Source organism: Mobula hypostoma, chromosome 16 (genome assembly GCF_963921235.1).
Source record: "Mobula hypostoma chromosome 16, sMobHyp1.1, whole genome shotgun sequence".
NCBI lineage: Eukaryota > Metazoa > Chordata > Chondrichthyes > Myliobatiformes > Myliobatidae > Mobula > Mobula hypostoma.
The window spans coordinates 24212361-24231993 of NC_086112.1; the positions used below are offsets into that span (position 1 = coordinate 24212361).

The 19633-nt window shown below is 41.4% G+C and overlaps 1 protein-coding gene across 8 annotated transcripts in view; it reads left to right on the plus strand.

Annotated features, from left to right (window-relative positions):
* The window catches only part of apc (APC regulator of WNT signaling pathway), a 216515-nt gene that overhangs the window by 163304 nt on the left and 33578 nt on the right, over positions 1 to 19633 (plus strand). For 7 of the 8 annotated variants that reach the window (XM_063068647.1, XM_063068646.1, XM_063068651.1 and 4 more), the window contains 3 exons: positions 4085 to 4198; positions 8249 to 8332; positions 16576 to 16683. In XM_063068647.1, coding sequence (XP_062924717.1) covers positions 4085 to 4198; positions 8249 to 8332; positions 16576 to 16683 — 306 coding nt within the window. The remainder of the gene's footprint in view (positions 1 to 4084; positions 4199 to 8248; positions 8333 to 16575; positions 16684 to 19633) is intronic. The other variant, XM_063068650.1, reaches the window with a different exon arrangement.

Sequence of the window (19633 nt, forward strand, 5' to 3'; positions counted from 1 at the left end):
AAGTGAGCATTGACATTGTGACTATGAATTATGTTGGAAAAAATTATGAAGACCAGGGATTTGGACATGGAGCCTTCTACGGAGGGGGAGAAATATTAGAAGAGGCCATTAGACTGGAGCAGGAAGAAGTCATTTGTCCTTATTGAATCTGCTATTCCAGTTATGGCTAGTCCAGACTCAGCCTCAATACCCACCCTCTTTCCATCATCCCTGACTCTTGCAATTGAAATGTTTGCCAGTCTGCATGTTGTATGTATTCAATGACACAGCTTCCACAGCTCTCTGGTGTAAGAAATTTCTCCTTATCTCAGTCTTCAATTGATGATTTATATTCTGAAACTATACATACTTACAGGCAAAAACATCCTTCTTCTCAATCTCAAACAACAGGAATTCTGCAGATGCTGGAAATTCAAGCAACATACATCAAAGTTGCTGGTGAATGCAGCAGGCCAAGCAGCATCTCTAGGAAGAGGCGCAGTCGACGTTTCAGGCTGAGACCCTCGGCCTGAAACGTCGACTGCGCCTCTTCCTAGAGATGCTGCTTGGCCTGCTGCGTTCACCAGCAACTTTGATGTATGTTTCTTCTCAATCTCCTTTGGATCATCTTGCCATATTAAGGTGTATAGTAGAACCAAACTAAGGCAAAGCTGTAGAAGAGGATCACACAGGAAGAGAATGGAGTGATTAACTCAATCAAATATCAGTATATAATAAGTGAAAGCACACCATAGTTCTGGTTGCAAAGGCCGTTACTGGACTTGGGTGACAGTTCAGGGAGGGGAGAGATTTTATTTTTTCATTTAGATACAGCACAAACAGGCCCTTCCAGCCACTCAACAACCCACCTACAGTTGCAAGAAAACGTTTGTGAACTTTTGCAATTAGCTAGTTTTCGGCATTAATTACTCATAAAATGTAGTCTGATCTTCATCTAAGTCACAATAATCGACAAACACAATGTAGCAAAACCAATAATACACAAACAATTGTACTTTTCATGTACTTATTGAACATACTGTTTAATCACTCATGGTCTAGGCTGGAAAAAGTATGTTAACCCTTGTATTTAATGTCTTGTAAAATCTCCTCGAGCAGCAATAATCTCCACTGAGGAGGAATTTTAGACCATTTAAAGTTTCTGCTATTGATTTACTCTTGTGTTTTGGATCATTGTCTTGTTTCATCATCTAACTTCTATTAAGCTTCAGTTAACAGACCGCTACCCTGACATCCTCCTATAAAATGTCTTGATACAATTTTGAATTCATTGTTCCTTCAACAATTGCAAGCCATCCAAGCCGTGAGGCAGCAAAGCAGCCCCAACCCATGATACCCCTCCCGCCATGCTTCACAGTTGGGATGAGGTTTTAGTGTTGGTGTGTATTGCCCTTTTTCCTCCAAACATAGCAATGTGCATTTCTGCCAAAAAGTTCAACTCTTGTCTCATCTGTCTACAGAACATTGTCCACTTCACCAAGTTCTAGAGATTTCTGCAGGTCTTTTGCTGTTACCCTAGGGTTCTTTTTCACCTCCTTCAGCATTGCACATTGTGCTCTTGGTGTGATCTCTGCAGGACTCCCACTAATAGGGAGAGTAGCAACAGGACTGAATTTCCTCCATTTGTATACAATTTCCCTTACTGTGGACTGATGATCACTCCAAGTCTTTAGAAGTGCTTTTGTAGCCTTTTCCAGCTTCGTGCATCTCTACAATTCTTCTTTCAAGATCCTCTGAAAGTTGTTCTGATTGAGGCACGGTGCACATAAACAGATCTTTCTTGAGAAGAGCAGACTCTGTCATTAACTTGATTTTGTGTGTCTTTTTTATATAGCAGGTCACCTCTACAACCCACACCTACCATCTCATCTCATTGATTGAAACATCTGACTCCAAATAGCTTTTGTAGAAAGCATTACCCCAGAGGTTCATATACTTTTTTGAACCTGGACTGTGATTGTTTGAATGGTGTTCTCAGTGTTGACAAACAGTACATGTGTTTGTGTGTTAATAGTTTAGGGAGTTTGTGTTTGGCTGTTACTGTGATTTAGATGAAGATCAGACCACATTTTATGAGTAATTCATGCAGAAAATCGGGTAATTGCAAAGGGTTCACAAACTTTTTCTTGCAACTATATTTAACCCTTGCCTTATCAAAAGACAATTTACAATGACCAATTAATCTGCTAACCAGTACGCCTTTGGATTGTGGGAAGAAACCAGAGCACCCGGAGGAAATCCATGCAGTCACGGGGAGAACATACAAACTTCTTATAGATGGCACTGGAATTGAACTCTGAGCTCCAACACCCTGAGCTGTAATAGCATTGTGCTAACTGCTACACTACCGTGGCACCCAGATCAGTATGTATCTAAGTAACAATGATATCTCCAAGTATTCACAGTAAGGGTTGGTAAGAGCTGTGGAATGCAGCAGAAGTGAGAATATGAATTCTATTTGATGCAGTAAAGAAGCTAAGGTGGTAAAAGCTGACATGAGTATATGATTGGCCAGGAAGGGAAAAAAGTAGTCAGGAATGAAGCAAGTAGCTTGGTATCTTAATTAATTGTGCAAGGAGTTGTGATAGTTCTTCACCTAATAAAAGTTACAATGGAAACTACGAAGGTTGGGAAAGTAATTTTTCAGTGGAGTTTGGCATTCCCTTATCTTCCATGGTGAAACTGAAATTTTGAAATAATTTATAATAGGCAATAGAAACATTGTTTTAGGTAAACCTGAACTAAAAACTTCTGTTAGGTTCAAATCTGTATTTGGCCCTTGAGTTGTGAATTCAAAATTTTGTCCATAATTTGTGAAACTGAATTCAATGTGTCTGGTACTTTGCCTTTAATGAAATTAAGTATTATTGTATTAATATGTATCAAAATTATTAGCTCAAACATTCAGTGTTGACAGTTCCCTGTGCAGTTCTAAGGAAATTTCGAACTATCATACAAGCCTGTGCGTAATCAAAAGACTTAAACTTCATGATGCATCTGGTCTTTGCTGCTGTCATTTCCGGTTGTACTCTGCTGGACTTTCATTGAGGTCTGAGTGGCCACCATCTTTCTGTTGTTCCCCAGTTGAGAAAATTCTGATGGAAAATATTCTGAAATCTGACGAAATAAAAAGTAGCAATTTCCTTATAAGCACATGTACCATTTGGGTACTGATTATCAGCTATATATCAATGCAGCTCACAACATTGAAAAAGCAGCTACACAACTGCGTGAATTGTCAAGGCAAAGAAGGTTATAGGTCTCCTGTGGGAATTGGGTAACATGAATATGGTGGGCTGAATGGCCAGTTTTACCATTGTACAACTCTCTGACATAGCTCCAAGAAAGGAAAGAGTTTGGTCATCCCAGCCCCAGGCGATCACTTCAGGGATTCCTCAGGACTATATCCTAGGCTCAATTGATAATTATATTTCTTCCATCATAAGTTCACAAGTGGGAATGCTTGTTGATGATTGCACTGTTCAATATCATTTTTCAACTTGCTAGTAAATAAAGCAACCCACACCTGCATGTACCAAGAACTAGACACCATGTAGCAATGGCCTGATAAGTGCCAAGTAACAGTCACACCACAAAGGTACTAGCTAATGACAATCTCTAACAAGGTAGTGTCTAACCACTTATCCATGATTTTAATGGCTTTTCAATAATTAAGTCTCCCACTATACTCATCCTGGAGTTCACTATTGACTTACACCAGTACTTAAATACTGGGGTCTAAGGCTAGTATCCTGTTGGCAGTGAGTAACCTCCTGAAACCTAAAGCCTTGACAGAAACATCAGTTCTGGTTTATCTCAAGGTTTAAAGCTTTCTATGTTCAAATTGCTTGATTTTTTTTGTATTACCTTTTCACTGTTTAAATGTAAGATTCACTGTGTTCCTTTTTAGGTGAACCTATTATAAGGGGAGAAAAACTAAAATTATTAGCATGTCATCTTTTGCCTTCCCAAAGCTGTGGTCAACCCCTTTACTGTGAATATGTAATAGTTATTGAAATAATATGTTCTGATGCCATTCTCTATATATTATGGAAACTATATTGAATTGGTCAACTTTGGACAGTTCTCTCTGCAGACTGACATGACTAGAAGGCAATTGGAGTATGAAGCACGGCAAATTCGATCTGCAATGGAGGAGCAACTAGGAACTTGTCAGGATATGGAGAAGCGAGCTCAGGTAGTATCAAGATTGTGCAATTGAAATATATTTGAATGTTTTATGTTAAAGGTCACCGTGGCATATAAGAAGGCATTTGGCCCATCAAATGAATGCAGGTTCTCTGCAAAGCGATCCAGTTAGTCTCAATTCCCCGCTATAACTCTATGACCTTTCAAGTTCACTTTGCTTAAGTGCTTACTCAATTTCCTTTAGAGATAACTGTTTACCTCTACTTCCACCGTACTCAAGTACAAAAATATCCAGTTCGTTAACAATTGCAGCACAGAAAAATTCTTCCTTGCATCCCTCCAGTAGCTCTGGGTCAAATCGTAAATCAATGTGTGATGCTGCCAGACCTGCTGAAACTTTCAAACATCCTTTTTTATTTCAATTCATAAGCAAATAGTGTGTTTTATATCTCACAATTCCAATGTATTTTTGATTGCTTTCTACTATAATCTAAACAAAATATGAGAAAAGTTACTCAAATGTTTCTCATTATGAGAGCGATGAATCTGTTTGTTGACTTATTTTCCAATTCATTTAGCTGTTAGAGCTGTATTTTACACTGGCATTTGAAAGTAGATTTTTAGATTAAGGTTTCAGTGCAGTGGTCAACCTACTCTGCCATTTACTAAATTCTAGGGTGATCTGTTCATAGCCTCATCTCCAATGCAGAATCATAGGATTGTACAGCATAAAAATAGACCCTTTTAGCCCACCTTGTTTTACCAACCATGATGCCTACCTATACTAATCCCATTTGATTGCAATAAAACCCATGCAGGACTGGAAAGAGCTGCAGAAAGCAGCAAACTCAGCCAGCTCCATCATGGGCAACATCCTCTCCAGTGCCAAGACGTCTTCAAAATGCAATGCCTCAAAAAGGCAGCATGCGTCGTTAAGGACCCCCATCACCCAGGACATGCCCTCTTATTGCTACCATCAAAAAGGAGGTACAGGAACCTGAAGAAACACACTCAATGTTTTAGGAACAGGTTTTTCCCTACTGCCATCAGATTTCTGAATGGACGACGAATACTATCTTACTCGTACACTACCATGTACATTACCTTACCTTTTCACTCCCTTTTTTGTACTATTGATTTATTTGTGAGTGTGTGTGTGTGTGTGTGTATTTAACCATATAACCACATAACAATTACAGCACGGAAACAGGCCATCTCGGCCCTTCTAGTCCATGCCGAACTCTTACTCTCACCTAGTCCCACCGACCTGCACTCAGCCCATAACCCTCCATTCCTTTCCTGTCCATATAGCTATCCAATTTAACTTTAAACAACAACATCGTACCTGCCTCAACCACTTCTGCTGGAAGCTCATTCCACACAGCTACCACTCCCTGAGTAAAGAAGTTCCCCCTCATGTTACCCCTAATCTTTTGTCCTTTAACTCTCAACTCATGTCCTCTTGTTTGAATCTTCCCCACTCTCAATGGAAAAAGCCTATCCACGTCAACTCTATCAATCCCCCTCATAATTTTAAACACCTCTATCAAGTCCCCCCTCAACCTTCTACGTTCCAAAGAATAAAGACCTAACTTGTTCAACCTTTCTCTGTAACTTAGGAGATGAAACCCAGGCAACATTTTAGTAAACCTCCTCTGTACTCTCTCAATTTTATTGACATCTTTCCTATACTTCGGTGACCAGAACTGTACACAATACTCCAAATTTGGCCTTACCATTGCCTTATACAGTTTCAACATTACATCCCAACTCCTATACTCCATGCTCTGATTAATAAAGGCCAGCATACCAGAAGCCTTCTTCACCACCCTATCCACATGAGGTTCCACCTTCAGGGAACTATGCACCATTATTCCTAGATCCCTCTGTTCTACAGCATTCTTCAATGCCCTACCATTTACCCTGTATGTCCTATTTTGATTAGTCCTACCAAAATGTAGCACCTCACATTTTTCAGCATTAAACTCCATCTGCCATCTTTCAGCCCACTCTTCTAACTGTCCTAAATCTCTCTGCAAGCTTTGAAAACCTATCTCATCATCCACAACACCACCTATCTTAGTATCATCTGCATATTTACTAATCCAATTTACCACCCCATCATCCAGATCATTAATATATATGACAAACAACATTGGAACCAGTACAGATCCCTGAGGCACACTGCTACACACCGTCCTCCAATCTGACACGCAGTTATCCACCACTGCTCTCTGGAGTCTCCCATCCAGCCACTGCTGAATCCATTTTACTACTTCTATATTAATGCCTAACGATTGAACCTTCCTAACTAACCTTCCGTGTGGAACCTTGTCAAAGGCCTTACTGAAGTCCATATAGACAACATCCACCGCTTTACCCCCGTCAACTTTCTTAGTAACCTCATCAAAAAAATTCAATAAGATTTGTCAAACATGACCTTCCACGCAGAAATCCATGTTGACTGTTCCTAATCAGACCCTGTCTATCCAGATAATTATATATACCATCTCTAAGAATACTTTCCACCAATTTACCCACCACTAATGTCAAACTCACAGGCCGATAATTGCCAGGTTTACTCTTAGAACCCTTTTTAAACAATGGAACCACATGAGCAATACACCAATCTTCCGGCACCATCCTCGTTTCTAATGACATTTGAAATATTTCTGTCAGAGTCCCTGCTATTTCTACACTAACTTCCCTCAAGGTCCTAGGGAATATCTTGTCTGGACCCAGAGACTTATCCACTTTTATATTCCTTAAAAGCGCCAGCACTTCCTCTTCTTTAATTGTCATACTTTCTTATGGTAATTTATAGTTTTTCTATTATTATGCATTGCAATGTGCTGCTGCTGCAAAACAGTAAATTTCACGACATATGTCAGTGATATTGAACCTGGTTCTGATTCTAATTCTGCTTTGTAAACATTTAATTCTATCTGCCTCTGTGAACCTCCTCTGGTAGCTTGCTCCAGGTAACCACCACCCTCTGAAAAATGTAACCCTCAGATCTTTAGATCTACTTTAAAGTCTTCCCTTTCACCATAAACCTGTGCCTTCTCATTATAGACTCCCATGCCATGGGAAGAAGATTATGTGACGATCTATTCTATCTATACCCCTCAGAATTTAAAAGCCCTCTGGAACCTCTCACCCCTCAGCTTTCCTGCTTTCTGTTGAGAATAGATCAGCATATCCAGTCTCTCCTTGTAACTACAACCTTCCATTCCTTGAGAACTTTTCTGCAGTCTCACAAATATTTTGTATAGCTGCAACATCACATTCCAGCTCCTGTACTCATTTCTTTAGCATATGATGGCAACAGTGCAAAGAAGCTTCCTGTGTTGCCTCTTCATTGACTTGTATATTGATGCTCCTAAGGTACCTTCCATTTATTCTGTTTGTCCTTCCAAAATTCATTTTATGGAAATGCACTACCTCAATATTGTCTGGATTAAATTGCATCTGCCACTGTTCTGTCAAACTTTCCAGCTGACCAATGTCCCACTGTGTTCTTAGAAAGGCTTCTTTGCTACCAATTTTGTGTCAAATGCAAACTTACCAGTCAGACCACCTACATTCCAATCCAAGTCATTCATAAATACTACAAACAGCAAAGGTTCCAGCATCAATGCACCAATACCCTTTGTTTCCTACCGCCAAACCAATGTTGGATCCAGTTTGCCAATGCAGCTTGGATCCCATGTTCTTTAACTTTCATCACCCACATGGCATTGTTGATTTTTTAGCAGTTGAAAAGTCTATCTCAGCCTTAAGTGCATTCAACTTCCCATGATTAATGAGGAAGAGAATTCCAGAGATTCATGAGAATCAGAGAAATTCTTTCTTGTCACTTACAAAGAAAAGAGTTGGTATTGATTTCATTGTTCAAAATACATTTGCAAAATCTCATTTAAGTTTATCTTTGTTCCTTTTTTGTTTTGTAAAGAGTAAAAGATCAAATCTGTTAATATTGTAAAATGTTATATCCAAATGAACATAAACATCCACAAATGCTAACATTGTCATAGAATAACTTCAATAGCCTAGAAGAGAGAATTCCCTTTTCTAACTTCAGTTCATGTTAATGCAGATGAGAGTTGTACGGATTCAGCAAATAGAGAAGGAAATGCTCCGTTTGCGCCAACACTTACACTCCCAAGCTACAGAAACTGAGGTAAGTGTATTTTTCTTTTCAATTGGAACTTGTCAATTTATTCTAACTGCATTACTGATTTTTGATAAAATTGATGAGTTATCAGGATCATGCAGATTTTCCATAGCCTTCTGAAGAAATAGAGGTGTTAATGTGGTCTCTTGGTGGTGTTATCAAAGTGGCTGAATCAGGTCAGATTTGTGATATTTACTCTGAAGAGCTCTCAACTATCTCCAGCTCAGCACCATTGATACAGACAGGCATGTAAACATCCTACTTCCTCAAGTTGGTGAGCAGCTCCTGCATTTGGCTGACATTGAGGGAGAAGTTATTTTCTTGACACCATACCACAAGGCTCCCTAGCTCCTCCTCTATAGTTCACCTCATTGATGCTTGAGATTCAGCCCCCTATCTACAAACTTGTAAATGGAGTTGGACACAATTTGTCCACACAGTTGTGATTATGTAGGGAGCACAGTAAGAGGCTCAGAACACTGCCTTCCTGTGACCTCCCTTCTGTTCTTTCTGATGGAAGGATGTTCATTGATGAAGCAGCTGAAGGAGGTGGGGCCTAGGAACAACTACAACCATCTGTGCAGGATGTGACACAATCAGATGGAGTGTTATCTCCTGGATATCAATTGACTTTTAACAGAGCTTCTTGATGCTACATTATATATTGCCTAAATTCCAGAGGCAGTCAATGTCACCACAGCTCTCAAATTTATCTCTTTGATTTGTGTTTGGACTGAAACTGCGAAAAGGCCTGAAACAGAAGGGTCAACCCAAAGTGGGAATCAGTGGCATCATAAACGCAAGAGAATCTGCAGAAGTTGAAAATCCAGAGTAACACATACAAGATGATGGAGGAACTCAGCAGGTGCTTCCCCCATCACCTAGATTCACCCATCACTTTCCAGCTTGTCCTCCTTCTCTCTTCCCCCCCCCCCCCCCAATTTTCTTATTCTGTCTTCTTCTCTCTTCATTTCCAGTTCCTGGTGAAGGGTATCTGACTGAAGCATTGACTGTTTATTCTCCTCCATAGTTGCTGCCTGAGCTGCTATGTTCCTCCAGTATTTTGTATGTGTAGCTGTGGAATCAGTGACCATGATATTCATGAATAAATACAGTGTGGTAGCCGCATTGTTGACACCTTTCACTGCTTTGCTGATGAGTCAGAGTGGATTCGACAATTAGTCACATTGGATCTGGGCAAATTTGTTAGATGGTCAAAGACAGAACAGATTTTAAGTACTGTAAGCAGAAAATGGTGGGATCTGATTGCCTGTGTTGTCATTTATTGATATCATGTGGTGAACTCAGTCAAAGCTTCTGGGGTGCTGAGGAAATTAGGACAAAACCAAGGTGGATTATCCATTCTATAATTGTGGCTGAATGTGGTTGTGAATGGTTCAGCTGTCCTTTTAAGTGTTCGCATACCTGGTCCTTTCATTCTTTAATCTGCTTTATTTTTGAGATATACACAGTTGAAGCTTTATAAGGCATTGGTCAGACCACAGTTGGAGTATTGTGAGCAGTTTTGGGCCCTTTATCTAAGAAAAGATGTGCCGGCTGGCAAGGGTCCAGAGGAGGGTCACAAGAATTATCCTGGGAATGAAAGGGTTAATGTATGAGGAGCATTTGATGGCTCTGTGCCATTACTTGCTGGAGTTTAGAAGAATGAAGGGCGATCTCATTGAAACCTATTGAATATTAAAATACCTTCCCTAGATAAGAGTGGATATGAAGAGGAGGTTTCCTATAATGGGGGAGTCAAGGACCAGGGGGCACAGCTTCAGAATAGGACGTCACTTTAGAACAGAGATGAGCAGGAATTTCTTTAGCCAGAGGGTGGTGAATCTGTGGAAGCCAACCATTGGATGTATTTAAAGTGGAGGTTAGGCAGGAGAGTGGGGTTGAAAGGGATACTAGATCAGCCATGATGGATTGGCGGTGAATGCTATGGTGGAATGGCCAAATTCTGCTTCTATGTCTTATGGTCTTTTGGTCTTATGGTAACAGGACCTTCTGGCCCAATAAGCCAGTAGTGGTCAATTATACCCATATGACCAATTAATCTACCAACTTGTACATCTTTGGAATGTGGGAAGTACCCTTCTGTTAGCTATGTAATTATCTTCCACATTCATACTCAATATTTCACTTCTGGTCAAGATGGTGCCAGCAAACTACATTTCCTTGGGTGACATCTTCCAGATAGCCAACCTCTTAAATTATTTCACTTTCTTTATGTCTTCTACTTGTTCTTTTTGTCTTGATTGTGTTATGGAAACTGTTGGAGCCCGTGACATGCATTTTGGAACTTGATCAAATGATCCAGAGCTCTGTTGTGCCTGGAGAGGACCAAGAACACAAGCTGCTTGTGGAGAGGACCAGGGCTGAGATCCCAAAGAGGACCAAAAACATGAACTGCCTTGTGGAAAAGGCCAGGGATGGGCGTGGGGTCAGGAACGACTCCATTTCGAAGCATTGAAGAAGATTGAAGCATCGAGGTGAATGCAGAGGAGATTAGCGGTCACTTTCAACAGAGGCCACGGGGGCACCGGCAGTCGTGGCTGGGTCAGTGGCAGTTAGACATGGCGTGGCAGGTCTCTTCACGGAAAGACTGAGTTCATGTGACAGCTCTCCTTAAATGCTGATGGGAGGAAGTTGTCGATATTCTGAGATTTATGTGATCATTGTACTGTACTTAAAAGGTTCAAAGGTTCATTTTATTATCAAAGTATGGATGCAGAATACATCTCTAAGATTGGTCTTCTCCAGGTAGCCATAAAATACAGAAAACCATAGAAGTAGTTGAAGGAAAAACATCAATTTCCCCCCCCACACACATGAAAACAAAAAGAAACAGGAACTCGCAAACCCCAAAACACCCCCAGTCCCTCCCTCACACAAAAACTAATGGATCACCCAAAGCCCCAGCCCGCCAATCGACAACAAGAAAGTATGGGTAAGAACTCAAAAAAAAAACACAGAATTGAGAGTCCAATACATAAATCTCAGAATTTCAAAAACATCTCCGAAAGCACAGGGACCCAGCGGCCTCTACAAGGGCAGCGACACGAACCAGTGGCTTTTCTGAGCACAGTGACGTGAACCGGCGGTTCCTCCGAGGGCAGCGACGCGAACTGGCAGTTCCTCCGAGGGCAGCGACGCGACACGAACCGGCGGTTCCTCCGAGGGCAGCGACGCAAACCAGCGGTTCCTCCGAGGACGGCGTCACGAGCCAGCAGCCTCTCTGAGGGCAGCGATTATTGATCTTCTTTAGTTTTTTCGATGTTTTCTTTCTAGTTGCCGATTAGTGGGTAGGCAATATGTTACTTTTTGTGAGAGGGAGGAGTTGGGAATTTGGGGTCTGATGTTCTTGCTGGTGTTTTCCCGTGCGGGCAATTTGTTTTTTGTGTACGGGAGAGGAGGGGTTAGGAGTTTTGATGCTACTGGTGCTGTTCTTTTCTACAAGGCGGGGGTTTGATGTTATTATCACTGTCTTTTTGTGAGGTAGGGGATTGGGGTTTTGAGGATTTTGATGTTCCAGCTGTTGTTTTCCATGTGGGCAATCTGTTAATCTTTTGCGCGAGGGGTGGGAGGCATTGTTTCTTTTTCATTTCCGTGCCGAGGGGTGGAGATGTTGATGTCTTTTCTTCAACAACACCCATCTTTTTCTGCATTTCATGGCTATCTGGAAAAGACAGATATTAGAGTTGTATGTGTATACTTTCTCAATAAAATGAACCTTTGAACCTTTAGATATTTTACTGCTGCAGGTCTCCAAACTGGGTTTTTTGATTCAGTTTGGTCTGAAGTGGTCTGTCTGTCCCTTGTGTTGGTTCATTCACTATCTGCTAGAGATGCAGTTTGGACTCTGCCTGTTTGGTCGGCAGTGATCTGTCATTCTGGTAGCCTAGGATACATCCAGGGATTGTGATGGAGGTGCACTGGTAAGGAATGATTCTGTGCTTACACCTATGTCAGGCTGTTGATTGACCAGTTTGTGAATGTGATGTCCCAAGTGAGACATCAGTCTGTAGGTGTTTGCAAGAACTTTGTAAGGTTAATTGGGCTAGAAGTGCTGTGTCTGAATTCAATGCATAGGTTTTTGCAAGGTGGTCCATCTCATTCTATCCTTCCTCCCTTGCAGACACCAAATGTTGTAGCATTTCAAAGAATGTTTCAGTGATCAGCTACTTTTAAGTTGGAATCTGACATAGGCTGGACTAGGAAAGTATAGTAAGCTTCTGCAACGAGGAACATTAGTGAACTGTGTGGGTATTTACAACAATCCTGTAGTTTTGTTGTCATTACTATAAATGTGTGGATTTTAAATTCCAAATTATCAACTGAATTTGAGGTCCCACCAAGGTAGCTGTGGATGGTGAACAAATGTCCCATTCTGAGTTGCCAGTTTTCTTCTGTGTCTCTGATTCAATGGCAGCTAAGGAATGAAAAAGAAGATTGTTCATCTGGCGAGGTAAATGATTAACTGCACTATTGCCATATGTAGCAATTTTGAGTTAAGCTTCGAACATTGCATACAAAAGTGTGTCGGGTCTCTAATTTACATCAAAGTTGCTGGTGAACGCAGCAGGCCAAGCAGCATCTATAGGAAGAGGTGCAGTCGACGTTTCAGGCCGAGACCCTTCGTCAGGACTAACTGAAGGAAGAGTGAGTAAGGGATTTGAAAGTTGGAGGGGGAGGGGGAGATCCAAAATGATAGGAGAAGACAGGAGGGGGAGGGATAGAGCCGAGAGCTGGACAGGTGATAGGCAAAAGGGGATACGAGAGGATCATGGGACAGGAGGTCCGGGAAGAAAGACAAGGGGGGGGGTGTGACCCAGAGGATGGGCAAGAGGTATATTCAGAGGGAGAAAAAGGAGAGTGAAAGAAAGAATGTGTGCATAAAAATGAGTAACAGATGGGGTACGAGGGGGAGGTGGGGCCTTAGCGGAAGTTAGAGAAGTCGATGTTCATGCCATCAGGTTGGAGGCTACCCAGACGGAATATAAGGTGTTGTTCCTCCAACCTGAGTGTGGCTTCATCTTTACAGTAGAGGAGGCCGTGGATAGACATGTCAGAATGGGAATGGGATGTGGAATTAAAATGTGTGGCCACTGGGAGATCCTGCTTTCTCTGGCGGACAGAGCGTAGATGTTCAGCAAAGCGGTCTCCCAGTCTGCGTCGGGTCTCACCAATATATAAAAGGCCACATCGGGAGCACTGGACGCAGTATATCACCCCAGTCGACTCACAGGTGAAGTGATGCCTCACCTGGAAGGACTGTTTGGGGCCCTGAATGTTGGTAAGGGAGGAAGTGTAAGGGCATGTGTAGCACTTGTTCCGCTTACACGGATAAGTGCCAGGAGGGAGATCAGTGGGGAGGGATGGGGGGGACGAATGGACAAGGGAGTTGTGTAGGGAGCGATCCCTGCGGAATGCAGGGGGGGGGGGAGGGAAAGATGTGCTTAGTGGTGGGATCCCGTTGGAGGTGGCGGAAGTTACAGAGAATAATATGTTGGACCCGGAGGCTGGTGGGGTGGTAGGTGAGGACCAGGGAACCCTATTCCTAGTGGGGTGGTGGGAGGATGGAGTGAGAGCAGATGTACGTGAAATGGGGGAGATGCGTTTAAGAGCAGAGTTGATAGTGGAGGAAGGGAAGCCCCTTTCTTTAAAAAAGGAAGACATCTCCCTCGTCCTAGAATGAAAAGCCTCATCCTGAGAGCAGATGCAGCGGAGACGGAGGAATTGCGAGAAGGGGATGGCGTTTTTGCAAGAGACAGGGTGAGAAGAGGAATAGTCCAGATAGCTGTGAGAGTCAGTAGGCTTATAGTAGACATCAGTGGATAAGCTGTCTCCAGAGACAGAGACAGAAAGATCTAGAAAGGGGAGGGAGGTGTCGGAAATGGACCAGGTAAACTTGAGGGCAGGGTGAAAGTTGGAGGCAAAGTTAATAAAGTCAACGAGTTCTGCATGCGTGCAGGAAGCAGCGCCAATGCAGTCGTCGATGTAGCGAAGGAAAAGTGGGGGACAGATACTAGAATAGGCACGGAACATAGATTGTTCCACAAATCCAACAAAAAGGCAGGCATAGCTAGGACCCATACGGGTGCCCATAGTTTGGAGGAAATGGGAGGAGCCAAAGGAGAAATTATTAAGAGTAAGGACTAATTCCGCTAGACGGAGCAGAGTGGTGGTAGAGGGGAACTGATTAGGTCTGGAATCCAAAAAGAAGCGTAGAGCTTTGAGACCTTCCTGATGGGGGATGGAAGTATATAAGGACTGGACATCCATGGTGAAAATAAAGCGGTGGGGGCCAGGGAACTTAAAATCATCGAAAAGTTTAAGAGCGTGAGAAGTGTCACGAACATAGGTCGGAAGGGATTGAACAAGGGGTGATAAAACAGTGTCGAGGTATGCAGAAATGAGTTCGGTGGGGCAGGAGCAAACTGAGACAATAGGTCGGCCAGGACAGGCAGGTTTGTGGATCTTGGGTAGGAGGTAGAAACGGGAAGTGCGGGGTGTGGGAACTATAAGGTTGGTAGCAGTGGATGGGAGATCCCCTGAGCGGATAAAGTCAGTGATGGTGTGGGAGACAATGGCCTGGTGCTCCTTAGTGGGGTCACGATCGAGGGGTAAATAAGAGGAGGTATCCGCGAGTTGTCGCTGTGCCTCGGCAAGGTAGAGGTCAGTACGCTAGACTACAACAGCACCCCCTTTATCAGCGGGTTTAATAATAAGGTTAGGATTAGTGCGGAGGGAGTGGAGAGCAGAGCGTTCCGAAGGAGTGAGGTTGGAATGGGGACAAGGTGCGGTGAAGTCGAGACGGTTGATGTCCCGTCGGCAGTTAGCAATAAAGAGATCCAGAGCAGGCAGAAGACCAGAGCGGGGTGTCCATGAAGAAGAGGAGGGTTGAAGACGGGAGAAGGGGTCATCGGTGGGGGTGGAAGAGTCCTTGCCAAAGAAGTAGGCTCGGAGACAGAGACGGCGGAAGAAAAGTTCCGCATCGTGGCGAACACGGAACTCGCTGAGGTGTGGGCGAAGGGGGACAAACGTGAGGCCCTTACTGAGAACAGAGTGTTCTGCCTCCAACATTATTCACTTTGCCACCTTGTTTTTGCCAGATCCACCAAAAATTGGATCTTGTGGTTTTCTACCGTTATTTCCATTCCCTTTCTGCTCTTGTTGCCACTTCTCTTCAAATGTAAAAACGATCTACTTTACAATTCTTGTAGGTGTATAATTTGCTTACAGAAATACAGCAGATCTGATGTATTTTGGAGGTTGCATTTCCAGCATGCTTTGTGCAACTGTAAAATAATGGAAAACACTGGGGATTTTAATACTAGTATCAGTTACATGAGCAGCTTTCGGACTAAGTACTCCATCTATTAAGAGTTCAAATTTATTTTCCCTCAAATTGGAAAGACATGCATTAAAATGGCTTTTTTTCCCAGGAACGTAGCATGCACCAAGAACCACTAAACTGCTTGTATTTGCTGCTGTTGTAATTTTTGAACTCCTCTTGAGGCTTCGGTTTAATGTCAAATCGAATAAGTGACTTCTCTGACACTGGAGCACTTACTCAGCACCGAAGCTTCCGCCCTAGATTATGTGCTGTTGTCTCTGAAGTAGAACTCGAACTACTATTCAACTGTGGCAGACTGAATAATTAGTGAATGCTTTTATTTCTGAGGTGGATTCTTTTTCTCATTTTAGCTTTTTTAAAAACCTGATGCACATATGTTCCTGTTAAATGGCCTCTTCCATAAAGGAGTATATATTTTCAATGAAAGTCTGTTCTGAAATACATATGCCAGATAAGAGAAATGTTTATGCCTGCCAGAGCTTTTTAAAAAATATTTTTATGCCATCTAATTAATGTGGAAGAGCTTATTGGCCATAAAATTTTCAATGCCTGTCATGTGATCAAATGCTACCAGAGCTGGTTCGTACATTTTCATCCACCCCCACAGGATTTTTCTCTTGTCATTTTAACAGCACAGTCAGAATAGGTCTGTGGATTTCTGAGCACATCCTTTGTGTCTGTATTGTGATACACTGCAAGGTCTCAGTGGACGTGCTGTTCTCTGATCATGTCATGCCACTGAGGGGGATGGTGCTTGCTGCTGTTCATTAAGAGTAAGGAGAGGAGCTACAGTTCCATTTGAGAGATGCAGCATAGAAGCATAGCAGACAAAAAAAATCTATCTCTTCCCTTGATGTTCTAAATTCCAATGTACTTTCAACAGAAATCATCACAAACTAAGCAAGAACAAGCAGTGCCACATGATGCAGATGGACCGAGTGATTGTCTGGAAACAACAGAAGCCAGCGTGAGCACGGCAGGGAGTGGGCAGGTGAGGACCTTTTCAGTCTTGCACAGAATAAGAGAAATCAGTGGCGAATTTTTTTCAGCAAGATGAAATGTTGTAATCTTTCATTTAACTAGCATTGCACACTTTTGTGTCCTTTAAATGGCCTTGATGATTTGATGTAGTTCTCCATTCATTAAATTGCTTGGTCGAATAAATTTTACAGTATGTCATCACAAGGAATTTCGGGAAGATCTATATTTTTGTATAAATTTAAAAGATTCAGCATTAGAACTATTGACGATGATGTTCTAACTCATGATTAATTGTTACACGAGATAAAGAATGATATCCAAAAAAAATTTTGAAGTGTATGCTGTTTTTTCTAATGTTGAATTTAATAGGGGTATCACTATTTAATCTTTGATTCTAAAAGTACCTTCTTGTTTAATAATCCAAGAAACTTCTAACATTTTATAAAATGAAAATGCAAAGTAAAAATGCAATTTGGATTATGAAATGCAGTAAAATTCCTTGAAATAACTTTACTTTCCAACTAAAACAAAATGTAGATGAATAAGAAAACCCATGCTTTGTTTCCTGGATATTGTGTAACTTAGATCAACAACTGTCACAATTCATGCGCAGGTTTCTTTAAGTAAAATGTTTCCTTATGAAAAGTGAACAATCTAATTGAGGTGATGAGTATGCATTTATTTCTTTGTTGACCAATGTAGACATTTCATTTTGCACCATCTCTCCAGAATTGAGGTCTTTCATTGTTTTCACCTTGGCACAAGCAATGTTACGTAAGTAGTATGAAAGCAACGGTAAATGAAACTTCCATTGTTGGTTTGGAACATATGCTATTCTCTGCAGCATAGTGTCTTGGGTTCCATATACAGTGGATTCTGGTTAATTGGGCCATCGGTAAATCAGGGCAGCTGCTTATTTGGGACAACTCATAAAAAAAACAAACTCATCAAAAAAAAAGCCAAGATTCCCTTTGTTTGTTAGGATACTATGCTGCTTAATTGGGACAGGAGACTTGCCAAACAGCTTCTAACTAGCTTCAGTCACGTGCATTTGTATGGCCGTTAGACACAACACCATGCTCAGAACGAACGGTGTTTAAATAGTGTCAGTTGCGTGTGCTCGTGTAATATTATCCATTTGGGCTGACGGACGCTGATTCAAAAAGCAGTGATTTTTGATCATTTTGTTTTTTACTGACTTTAAAATATTTTGGACCCTCGCCAAGATGTCACAAAAAATTTGCCACCAGCCAAAAATAACAATTACTCTACTGGGCCAAATTAAAAGCCTCTACTTTTTGTTGGATTATGACATTATTTTATGCAGGAAAGCAATCAAGACAGTCCATTATCTGCACTAGGTGTCTGCACTGATTTTGTCCATTTACAGTCAACAGTGTACACTGAATGAATTCCTATGTTGGTGACTAATAGAAACTAATACACAGTTTTATAGTACTGGAGTAGTATTGGTAGTGCTCTAATTTATCCTGTATTTCATTTAAAACTTTAATTTGTTATTCAATTGAAGCGTAATTTGTCTTTTTTTTTATACTTTTAACTGTTTCCATGGAACTTCAACTTTTTCTACAGCATTTCCTGCGCTTAGGCTATTTTTGTTTCAATGTTGCCACTGTTCCTTTTATTCCATAATCTTTCATTTAGATGATAAACTTAAGTAACATGATCAAAGGCCTTTAGAAGTCTATATGCACAATGTGTACTGCAGCACAATTGGCAATCATCTCTGTACTACTTAAAAAAAAATGTAAGCACAATTTGTCATTTGGCTTTTCTTTATTAATGTGTTTGTCCCTGATTATCTTTTCCAACAGCTTTGTTGCCAGTAAGATTACAAAGACCAGCATGAAGGTGCTGGGTGCGTTGGGTCAGATTATACTGGTCTTTTGCCATGGTTTCCACAGGAATTGCCAATTAACTGACTGTTCAGTTGATCTCTGACATCAGAGCCTGCATGATTCATTGCAAAAGTCAGAGATCAGATCAGTCACAATATTACTAAATTATGGAACTGACTTGAGAAGCAACCTGAGCACCTGAACTTTGACCTCGTCAGCAATGTTCCCTCTAAGGTGTGCGCGTGTGCACATGCACACATCTTTAGCTTCTAGCACACAAAGGAATTTAAACTGCACGCCAAAGCTTGTCACCCTCTACCTCATTGGCATGTTAAGTATATTTCACAATCATACACAATCATATTTCCTTTTCCGGTTTCTGATGCAGGCGATGTTGACGGCATGGAATTTGAAATGATTTTTCTGCGGATTTTAGAACTGGCTTATTTATACTGATTTTATTGAAGAAATTGTTGATTCACTATGTCAAATTCCAAAGAAGCAAATGCCGTGAACTGCCAGTTCATTTAAAGCAGAATGGCTTAATGAGACAGTAGAAACTGCTACACTGAAAAGTGCCCCTACAAGAAATATTTATGTACAATACAGAAACTAGTGTTACCTGCATGTATTGTTGCAACGCAAAGATTGCTGGAGAATTTGCAAGTGGGAAAAAGTGGAGTGATTCTTGGAAATTTTTAAAGTGTCATTTGGCAAGCAAATCACATGTAGACGATGTGCAAAAGCTGTAGCGAGAAAATCCTTCATTACCCGCTACAGGCTTTCTATGTATGTTTTGTGAGAGTGCAGATGAACAAGAGTGAAAACAATCAAACATTGTCCTCAACTTCTTACAGTTCATAGCTGGCATATGTAGCCTGATCCTGATTAAAAAGATATCTTATCTGAATTGTTCTTTGTATCTCTCTGGTTAAAAACAGTTAAAAGATCGCTTGTGGTAATAAGCTGCTAAAAAGCCATCAGTGTTTTGGGGTTGGAACTCAAGCTTCACTATCTGAGACTTAGCAATAGCTTCTTGTACTCTGCAAGTAACTTACTTGATACAGAAGTTGTGCTCAACTGGGGTTCCGTATTAGGATA